The sequence below is a fragment of the Helianthus annuus genome, chromosome 16 (genome assembly GCF_002127325.2).
Source record: "Helianthus annuus cultivar XRQ/B chromosome 16, HanXRQr2.0-SUNRISE, whole genome shotgun sequence".
Lineage (NCBI taxonomy): Eukaryota > Viridiplantae > Streptophyta > Magnoliopsida > Asterales > Asteraceae > Helianthus > Helianthus annuus.
Genome location: NC_035448.2, coordinates 146,725,197 through 146,736,105, shown reverse-complemented (window position 1 = coordinate 146,736,105; position 10,909 = coordinate 146,725,197). Strand labels below are relative to the sequence as shown.

At 33.7% G+C, this 10,909-nt stretch overlaps 2 protein-coding genes and 1 long non-coding RNA gene across 4 annotated transcripts; 2 read left to right on the top strand and 1 right to left on the bottom strand.

Annotated features, from left to right (window-relative positions):
- The first annotated feature begins 772 nt into the window (after positions 1-772).
- LOC110915818 (secoisolariciresinol dehydrogenase) lies at positions 773-4,990 on the top strand. 2 transcript variants are annotated; one of them, XM_035985291.1, is made up of 3 exons: positions 797-892; positions 4,098-4,327; positions 4,451-4,990. In XM_035985291.1, exons 1-3 carry the CDS (start codon positions 873-875, stop codon positions 4,882-4,884), a joined length of 684 nt encoding a protein of 227 aa, XP_035841184.1. In that variant the 5' UTR covers positions 797-872; the 3' UTR covers positions 4,885-4,990. The 2 variants fall into 2 exon arrangements, with proteins under 2 accessions (XP_022016258.1, XP_035841184.1); XM_022160566.2 differs by having other exon boundaries at positions 773-892; positions 4,098-4,990.
- Positions 4,991-6,262: 1,272 nt separating this feature from the next.
- Positions 6,263-7,134, top strand: LOC110918478. Its single transcript, XR_002581353.1, has 3 exons — positions 6,263-6,349; positions 6,648-6,833; positions 6,911-7,134. It is a non-coding gene; the product is annotated as an uncharacterized LOC110918478 (long non-coding RNA).
- A 2,132-nt stretch (positions 7,135-9,266) lies between these two features.
- LOC110919749 (60S ribosomal protein L4-like) lies at positions 9,267-9,785 on the bottom strand. The gene has a single exon (XM_022164008.1). It carries the CDS (start codon positions 9,783-9,785, stop codon positions 9,267-9,269), a length of 519 nt encoding a protein of 172 aa, XP_022019700.1.
- Between the last annotated feature and the right edge of the window lie 1,124 nt (positions 9,786-10,909).

Below are 10,909 nucleotides of genomic sequence, written 5' to 3'. Positions count from 1 at the left end.
ACCATATCTTTTGGCGCATGTTTTTTTGAAAACAATCATAAGATGCGGATTAGAAAGGGGGGCGCATCTTTTATAGAACCCATATAAAATTCATGACTAAAAATGTTGTTAAAAAACTTTAAAAGCCAAGTCATTTCTTGTTTTGGATGATAGCCAACAAGTCAAATTGATGCCACAAGTTTTAGAATAGAAGAAAAGTAGATCCTTTTTATCGAAGCGTGATTAGCATAAATATACATGAGTCAAGTTTAGTCTCCATTAGTGTCACATTTGGTGAATAAAGGCAATGAAGGCTAGGTAAAGAGTTCGAGTCTGAGCCACTCGGGTTTTAGTCCACCGTGCGTTACGTCAGAGAGATTCTCTCTTGTGGCGGCGCAAGCCCTGCAACTGGCAGTGGGTGATATGGTTTCCCGAGGAACGCCATTAGCAAACTCTGACGACAGCGTAGGCCTGATTAAGACAATATAGTCTAGTCAAAGTCAGAGTAGGACCCTCGGTTTAAGAGAGTGTGACATCCCTCTCATAATAACTTAAAAATTCTCACCCTAAAAAAAATATATATGAGTCGTACCGATTTGACTGAAATAAATCCCTGTTTCCTTTTATGGCATTGATTTGACATTTTAAAGATTATCTAGATGGAAGCATCCTGCCAGAGACTTGAAGAAAATTTCACTTTTTTTTTTCTAGAAATGTGTAGAAGAGTATGATGACAAAGTAGTTGAGTTAGCGCCTGAGAGTTGCCCTTCAACATTCTTCTATTTAAAGGCATTGGATTTCTTTCCCAGTTGATAGCATTAAACTTATTACAAGTATCTACTAGCTTAGCATTAAACTTGTTACAAGTATCTACTAGCTTAGCAACCAAAACCATGGCAAATATCCCTCAAAGGTAACCTATTAACCATTTATTAAATTATGCACACACAAGATCAAACAGACACAATGTAATGGTTGTTTGATGTACAAAATCTTATATAAATCATTATTTAGTTATTTTTTTGTTTAAAAGTTTCATATAAGAAAACGGTTTAAGTTATGTTGGTGATAATTGGATTGAGGCTAAAAGGAGTTTTAATATTTTTCATGCATTTTGTACATGTATCAATCCGTTAATTAGGTTATATGTTCCTCTTCATCAATGAAATGCACACATGGTGCAAATAAATTTGTGTAAGATGGAGCTTCATTCTCGAAGATACAGGTTGGTTAATGTACAAGATCACCTTATCGTGTGAGGTGTGCGCAAGCATCTCAAATGCACATCTGACCTACCCTAGGCCTTCAATTGAACGCAGTGACACAATAGTAATTAACTTAAAATAATTACGTACGTTATTGCATAATTACGCATGTTATAATACATAACTACGCACGTTATTGCATGATTACACATGGATTGGGTTAAACATTACTTACGCAAGTCGTTTGCATAATTACGCACATTATAAAAAATCAAAATCCTTATGCCACCAAACATGAAAATTACGCATGTTAAACTCAAAATTACGCATGGGTTGTTTCAAAACCCTATTACGCATCGTTATAAAAAAAAAAAAAAAGACATGTGTCTCAATCTCCTACTCGTCTATCTTCGCACGATAAGATACTATTGTATTCTACACTTTCTCTATATATTTAACGAGTTAGCGCTAACCCGCGCGTTGCGGCGAGATGTTGATTAAATCCAAGTTTAATTTAAACCCAAATCAACTTGTGCATTGCCTCCGTGAAATTCAATTGGTATATCAAGCTATATTGACACATGCTATATTAAACAAAAGAGAAACTACATACTTTTATCCTTACATATATAATGCGTCTAAGAATGGTATGTAAATAAATCCTCTTGTATTAAATATACATCCCCATTGGTTAGAAAAATAAATATTTTATAAATGAGGTTTTCTTTTTCGAATGACATTTATTAAAAGAGGTTAATTTTTTTAACAATGAATTTCTTTCATCCCTAATGTCTGTGATACTTGAACTCAAGACCTCCTACTTCCAAACCTATGTCTTTAAAGGTTATGTTTTTGCTAATAAATCACCACCCTATTGGCTATTGGTATTAAAGGAGGTTAATTGGCATGAAATGCCGAAATATTGTCTTGAAATATTTGTTCAAGCCTATTTGGTGCCTTTTGTTATTGGATCACAATAATCCCCTAAAGCAGTTTAAACTTTAAACAGTAACATTTATCATACATAATCTTTGTATTTTAGTTGATTTAAATAGAAATGGCATGGATAAAAGAAATGTAATATTCATTTTACATTCACAAAAACAATGGTGATAAATCTATAATGAACATGGTGTAAAGCTATCGACCCATAGTTGCTGCATGGTATCTGTTGAGAGACTCTTAAAAGTAATGAAGGGAGATGTTTCTAATTTTCTATTTTCTTATTTATCTGAAATTTAACATTGGTGAGAAGTTAAAGGGCTTTTATGTATGTATAAGTGAAATCTAACACCGTCTCTTTCTCCTCTCTTCAATTCTATTTCTTCTATAACGGCATCTGGCCGTAAAACCATCTTAACGATCCCTTTCCTCCGTCCCGTGGATATTGTTGCATCCGCTCAGCCATCCGGTTTCTTCATAACCGCCACCGTTTCACTTTCTCTTTCTCTCGTTGCCATCGCCACCACATCACCATCACTGAACCGCCACCATCACAGCCCATCTTTTTGACAACATATCTCTAGTTTCATATTTCTCTCTAAATAAACTCTTCATCCATCATCCTTGGCGCAATTTTAAAAGAATTCAGACTGGTGATAACTCTGCCGGAGGAGACATGGTGATATATAGTGTGTGAAACGGTGGCAAACGTTGGTGGAACATACTGGTTCCATCATCGACGGTGTTTTATTGTTCGTTGACCGATCGTGACTTTACTTCCCGGTTTTTTGGCATGTTGGTATATCCGATGGTTTTCATGTTGTTAATTGATTAGTAATTTTGATTTTTTTTTTTACTTGCTCACGTTTTATTAGTTTATCTACATCTCCATTTTTTAATCAAAAGAATTGTTCGTATCAAAGTAAACATTTTTTAATCAAAAGAAATGTACGTATCAAAGTAAACAGAGAATTGAATAATGGTAAAACAACAAACAACGGGATTTATCACCATCGTAAGAGCAAACGGGGATAACAATTGTTTTTCTACCGACAATTTTTGAATCACAATAACGAAAACATATAACGATCGCAGTGGAACATACCGGAAGTAACACTGTAGATGGAACAATTGAAGCAGATGGGCACAAAGTAGAAATGAACGGGTGCGTCGAAGATCGTAAACACAGAAATATAAGGGGAGAAGGGATCGGAGATGGAGATAATAACATGACGTCAAGAAATCTGCGTGGACGGTTACGGACGAAAGGTTGTGGTAGCGTCGGTGGAAAAGGCTTATTTATTTTGAATATGAAATAATCGGTGCCTTCCGACCCAAAGAAGCGATGCAATTGTAACTATAAAAAGTGTATATATTTTCAATGAAACGCAGAAACGGTGCCTTCCGACGAAGCGATGCGTTGGTTCCTTAAACGCAACCTAAGTTGCTTTTTGTAGTATATGATAATTTATGGTGAAAATAAATTTACCTAAATAAAATTATTAATAATAGAATTATACTAGAGACTTGATAAGGGGACTAGGGGTGGAATCACTAGTGATGGATTCCATCACTTCCACTATCCAATCAAGTAATGCCATGTCATCAATCCAATTTCCATCACTAGTGATAGAAATGTAGGAGGGGTGGAATCATTAGTGATGGAGGGGTGAAAAAATTATTTGAAATGGAGATGTTAAATAGATAAATGATCCAACGTTCAAAGAAATCAAAAGTTCAACGCGTGACCGGCTTAACGCGTTTTCAATTCCACGCGTGTTCAACATAGTGGCGGCGGTGTAGCATAACACAATAACTCGTTATACATGGCCATCACGGGACCGCCCCGTGTGGCCTAATTGATAACGTTGGTGTATATAGTATACTACTCATAACGAGTAAATCATGAATGAGTAAAAGAATTACTATGAAGGCATATATGTTATAAGTGTAACCACAATTTACCTACAGGTTGGCGACAAAAGTAGCATTTATCACAGGCGGAGCTCAAGGGATCGGAGAGAAAACAGCAAGGTTATTCGTCAAACACGGAGCCAAAGTCGTCATTGCTGATATCCAAGATGATTTAGGCCAATCTGTTTGTGAAGATATCGGTCTTGACAAGGCTACATTTATCCACTGTGACGTGACTATTGAATCAGATGTTGAAAATGCCATCAACTTAACACTTGCCAAATATGGTAAGTTAGACGTAATGATCAATAATGCAGCCACTATAGATGAACTAAGTCCCAATATTCTTGATAACGATCAATCCGCTTTTGAACGTGTAATGAGGGTGAATGTAACCGGTGTGTTCTTAGGAACCAAGCATGCAGCTCGAGCCATGATCCCAGCTTGTAGTGGCAGCATCATTATGATGGGAAGTATTTCAGGTAGCATTGGAGGGGTTATTTCTCATGCTTATTCGAGTTCAAAGCATGCGCTCGTGGGTCTCACTAAGAACACTGCAGCCGAGCTTGGCCAATATGGGATTCGCGTTAATTGCTTATCGCCTCACTTTATTCGTTCAGGTTCAGCCATTAAAGTGACAAGTGATCTTCCTGAGAAATACTCGAAAGTTTATTCAAACCTCAAAGGGGTAGCTCTTACTGAAGATGATGTTGCAGAAGCTGCTCTATTTCTTGCTAGCGATGAAGCGAGGTACATAAGCGGGCATAATCTGGTACTTGATGGAGGGTTTACTGTGATTAATCCGGCTTTTGGCCTATTTGCACGAGCTACCCCTGTTGAATAGCTCTATGTTTTAGTTAAAAGATCACTGTTTTAAGTTGCTTGTTCTGATTGCAATGTTACTTCTGTAACTTTGGAGTTTATAATAAGAGTAACTCATTTGTCCTAAATAAAACAATATCTCTTATTGAATTTAAAAAAAAAGAAACATTATCTAATCAGTCATGAGAAAGGATTGAGATAATGAAGCCCTTAGTTAGTGGAAATACTTGGGATGTTTTTTAATCTATACTTCTATACTATCTAATAAAATAAATCATTTGAATGGCGCTTGTCATCGTATTAGGTCATGTATCTTTTGATTTTCCTACAAGACTCTTATAGATAATTATAACTTCCTACTAAATATTATCGTATAAAACTAATTTTTTGGTGGTGTTAATTTAATTTTTTGGTGCTCTCTCATAATACAAAGCACCAAATAACAACATTACAGCACCATTAAATGCTTACAAGTTATAAATCACAATAAAATTTATTTTTTGAGGCTAAAACTAGCTAATAGCACTAAAATACACCATAGAATTGATTTTTTGAAGCTGTCAGCCGTATATAGCACCAAAATAATTCAAATTTTATAAACATATGTTAGTTTCTCAAAAAGTGAAAATAAATATTTATGTTTTATTTCATCCCTCCCAAATAACCACTTCCCCCTTTCCCAAAAAATTCAAATGAAATCCCTACAATTCATTTTTAACATCTTTATTAAAGTTTATAAAAAAATATTAGTTAGTTTACTAGTATTTAATTTAATTATATTATTATTTTAACATCTTTATTAAAAATAAATAAATGACTATTTTTATTTATTTTTTATTTAATTACCATTATAATTTCATCTTTTTTGCATTCCCTTCCAAAATTTTCATTCTCCCCACAACTAATTCATACTCCCGCTCAAACCCTACAACCCTAGTTTACCCTTCACCTCTTTTTCTTACTTCCCTTATGCAATTTCATTTTCCTTTCCCTCTTAGTATGGATTCTAAACCCAATTGTGTACAACATCAACGACTGCGTGTAAGGGTAGCAGTGGGTGGCGATTCATCGTGCTGCTCCAACATTAGAAGCCGACCCAGCATTGCTTCGATCGTCGATCTGACATGTTAAGTCCTCTCTCCCCAATTTCCCCCTTTGAAGGTATTTTTATGCCATTAAGCATCTACATTTTTTATTTCTTGTTTTATATTTAAAATGTGCTGGTTAAAAAACTTTTATAAATAGATTATAGTTTTGGTTTGCATAGATCAGGGATTGAGATTTATGATTCTGGTGGTGTTGAAATCTGAAAGGTTGAAGACGCACACCAACTGCTGAATGCTTCAACCAATTTTATTATTATTTATGCATTAATTAATGGTTAAGTGCTTTTTATATGCAGATAGGAACTATATACTAATTAAATTTATATAACCATGCCTTTTAATGGATGCTCAAACGAGAAGGTTTATGGTATCAATGCTAAGGTAAAACATCTTACATTTTGTACTTTTAGCATATTTATATAGTATGAATATGAATTAGTAACTATTTTGTGCAATGAAAGGTGTACCATGTGCTTCATTGGTTGTATCTCTTTTTGAAGAGTTCATGCTTTTATTAACTAAAATACTTACTTACCTGATGTTATGTTAGCTCACATATTATTTGATTATCATCCGTTGATTTTTTATTCGTTTTTGTGGGTTTTAGTTTGCTGCTATATGTTGATTTTAAAGTAGGTTATGTGCATTTGATCATTCTTGCTTAACATTTGTTTTCTAGGTTATGTAGCAGCTTCTTTCATGGCTTCATCAGCATGCGAGAACTTTTTAGGGATTCTTTGAGCTATAATTAAATAAACAAATGATACCCCCTCCATAACACAAATTGACCCTTCAGGTCTTGAGTGAAGCCAAGTTGGGTGTATTTATAGAAGATGTTGCTTTGATGTCTTCTACTTTGTTCAAGGTACATATATTCTCATTCTTAGTCCATTTACACTTTATCTTAAGCTTACCTTATAACTCATTATACACCATCAACAGTCTTGGTTGGAAGAATGGGCAGGAGTTTTATCGTCATGATGTATATTGTTGAGTGTAATCAGATGAGTAAGTGGCAGGTTGACATCAAAGTATACTTGTATCACAAATGGGTCAAGCCGTTACAGATCATTATCGTTGTGTTTACTTAATTGTCGAATCAGTCTAATGTCATAAAGGCTTATCTGTTTCATTTATGCTAAAGGAACGTAAACTATTTTTATTTTGTTAGGTTGTGGTACACACTAATATATCTACAATCCTAGGCAAGCCCATACTAAAGTGACTACTGTGGCAGCATGTTTACTTTTATGTTTTTAGTTTGTTAGAGCATTCACATCCATGACATCAAATTAATTTTGTGTGTGGTGTTTTTAAAATATAAAGATTTTAAAAAATGATTATGAATGGAGAAGAGAGAAAATGTTACTGTTCATCTGTATATTTGGGGGACACTATTCACCCCCTATAATTTTTAATATATTTTGAAAGTGGTTATGATTAGAGGAGAGAAAAAAGGTAATGATAAAAGTATAAAAAATATTATTTAATTGAAAATGAAAGAAAAAATGTAGTGTTTTTTTTACTTAATTATAGATAATTTTTATTTAGTTTAAATTATACTATTATTTATTTGATAATTATTATTTAGTTTAATCTCTTCTAATTAATTATAAATAACTCTCTTACTAAATATAATTTAGTTTAATCTCTACTACTTAATTATAGATAATTATTATTCAGTTTAAATTATAATATTATTTATTTAATTTTCTATATCATATTATCTTCATTGTTTAAATTACTTAACTTGTCATATAACAACTACAATTTTTAGTTTCCTTTTACTCAAATTATTACTTATTTTTATAGACACCTACTTTTTATTTGTAATATACAAATTTACTCTTATTGTTTTCGATGATTTAATTATCTCTAATAAACTTTAAACTTTTACCGTAGTATATATAATGCTAAACATAAAATCGAATAATATTTTGGCTGGCATCAGTAACTTAAGACATAATATAATTATATGTATAATATGCACTTTTTAATAAAATAATACCAAAAAATACAAATATAAAAACATTGATTTTACTAACAATAACAAAGTCTTAGTTTTTTTCAAAAATAATTCAAAAAAATATATAACTAAAAACATATGACATTATAATACAGTTAATCGATTCATCATCATACAACCTCCTAATTATTCAATCATATTATTTTTTATCTTATATTAACCAAATAAAAAAATCAATATTAAATCTTATCCTACTTTAAATGTCGAATAGAATACTTTTGCTTTTCTAATAAAATATTCTTCTTTAATTTAAATTGTTAATTTAAGATATTTTTAAATAACCAAATTATTTATCACCAAAACCAAAGTTTGTACTAATATATTATTTATTTTTATTTTCATTTTCAGTAATTAAAAAAATTCTTATATCGATTTTATTACATAATTTTTAAACAAATTGTATATAACATTCAATAGTACTTAATATATAAAATTAGATTTATTACGGGCTTTTTTAAATATATTTTATATTTTATCACTCAAATGACTGCTTATTTGTTTCTTGAATAACATGTTTTGACCACTATATCTTCTTTTCAATAATTATCTCTGCAATCACCATATCTATCGCATATCGAGTATATCCGTTAGTTTTTTAAATATATTTTTTATTATTTGGTATATAAAATCATATTTATTCAACTCGTTTAATACACGAAGGGTTTTTAAAGATATATATATATTATTTGGTAAATAATATTATATTTATTCAACTTGTGTAATACACAATGGCTGCTTATTTGCTTCTTGAATAACATGTTTGACCACTGTATCTTGTTTTCAATAATCATCTCCGTAATCACCATATCTATCGTGTACCGAGTATATCCGTTAGTTTTTTTAAATATATTTTTCTACTATTTAGTATATAAAATCATATTTATTTAACCCGTGTAATACATGGGGGTTTTAAAGATATAACTTTTATTATTATTTGGTAAATAATATTACATTTATCAACCCATGTAATACACATGGTTTTAAAGATATAACTTTTTTTATTATTTGGTATATAAAATTACATTTATTCAACCCGTACAGTACATATCGTTTTTATAGATATAACTTTGTATTATTTAATAGAGTAAAATGCATGGATAGTCCCTATGGTTTTGCAAAATAACACCTATAGTCCCAAACTTTTGGAAATTACATCGGTGCTCCCTGTAGTTTGATAGTTTGTTACTCAGATAGTCCCTGGAGTGGATGTCCGTTAGTTTTCTCCGTTAAGTGGAGGGTGAAATGACAAAATTACCCTTCATCTTCTCCACACTATAAAAATAAAACAACCACACCCCAACCCCACCAACCCCCCACCTTTCTCTCTTTTTCAGCATCAGAATAAGCTCTGATCTGCTTCAAAACCTGAAGAGCAGTCTTCGTCTTCTCAACACCTTCAACAAAATCACTGACCACCAACGGCAGCTCCGGAACGGTCTTGATCCGGTGTCCACGGGCCATCACAAGCGACGGAACGGCAGAAGCAGCAATCGCCGAAACGACGACGTATCGTTTCTGGTTCACGTTGATTTTTCTGTGCCACCTGCGCCAGACCCGAGTCGGTGCGAACATGCGTCCACCACGACACATGTTTTCAAACGCATCTTGACCTGCATGGTGAGTACCGCCACCAGGAACACGAGGAATACACGAGACAGCACGTCCGGTTCCCCATGACTCGGCGGAGGTCTGGTGGCCGGCTTTACGGCTGACGGCGTAGGGTTGATGAGAATTCTTTGAAATGTTGGAGTGAACGAAGTTGACGATGTCAAGACGGATGGAGGCTTTCATGACGTGAGGGTGGCTCCGTCGGTGGCCATGTCGGATTCGAGTGGCTGGACGGAGACGAGAGGACGAGCGGCGGCAACCATTGTTGTAGGTTGTAGGTGTGTAGGGTTAGGGTTTGGTTTTTATAGAGTGGAGAAGATGAAGGGTAATTTTGTCATTTCACATCTACTTAACGGAGAAAACTAACGAACATCCACTCTAGGGACTATCTGAGTAACAAAATGTCAAACCACAGGGAGCACCGGTGTAATTTCCAAAAGTTGGGGACTATATGTGTTATTTTGCAAAAACACAGGGACTATCCGTGCATTTTACTCTATTTAATATATAAAATTACATTTATTCAACTCGTGCAATAAATGAGGTTTTTAAAATATATTATTTAGTATATAAAATTTATTTATTCTATCACACGTAATGCACGGAGTTATAACCTAGTATCCCAAAAATCATTTGTACAGATAGACTTTGTCTTATTGTAGATACTGTTATTTAAATTGTTGGTTAGGTTTTTTACTTTTATCTCGTTTAATCAATAAAATAACATCTCTCTTTCTATAATTCATTTCGTATAAACGAATCTTGTGTACTTTCTGAAGTGGCCTTGCGCCGTAACTCCTGCGCGACCCTTGATGTGCACGTAACTGGTCCGCGCAGGGCTGTAGGAGCTGAAGACTCTTATCCAGAACACTTAGTGTGAAAACTGATGTTTTCTCTTGTTTCGACCTCGCGCGGGGCAAGCCTCTGCTTGAGTAGCCCGCACAGGTCTAAGACTGATCAGCTTGCTGATTAAGGAGTATGGTCCAGCGCGCGACCTGAAAATTGTCTGCACGGCTTTTTAGGACCATACCCCTTCAAGTATCAAAGATTTTACAGTGATTTATTGATTAATCAGCATATTTACAAGTAATATCGAATGCAATAAAACAGTGATTTATTGATTAATCAGCATATTTACAAGTAATATCGAATGCAATAAAATTTCAAGTATGCCGACAAATAGAGTCCACGTCAATTCATGGGCTCAACGTTACGTTACTTTCCTGTTATTGGGCTGACGGTTTTAACAAGAGGCAAGCATGCCCCAAACCTCTTATTGGTTTGGTGAGGCCCAAACTTTATTGCTT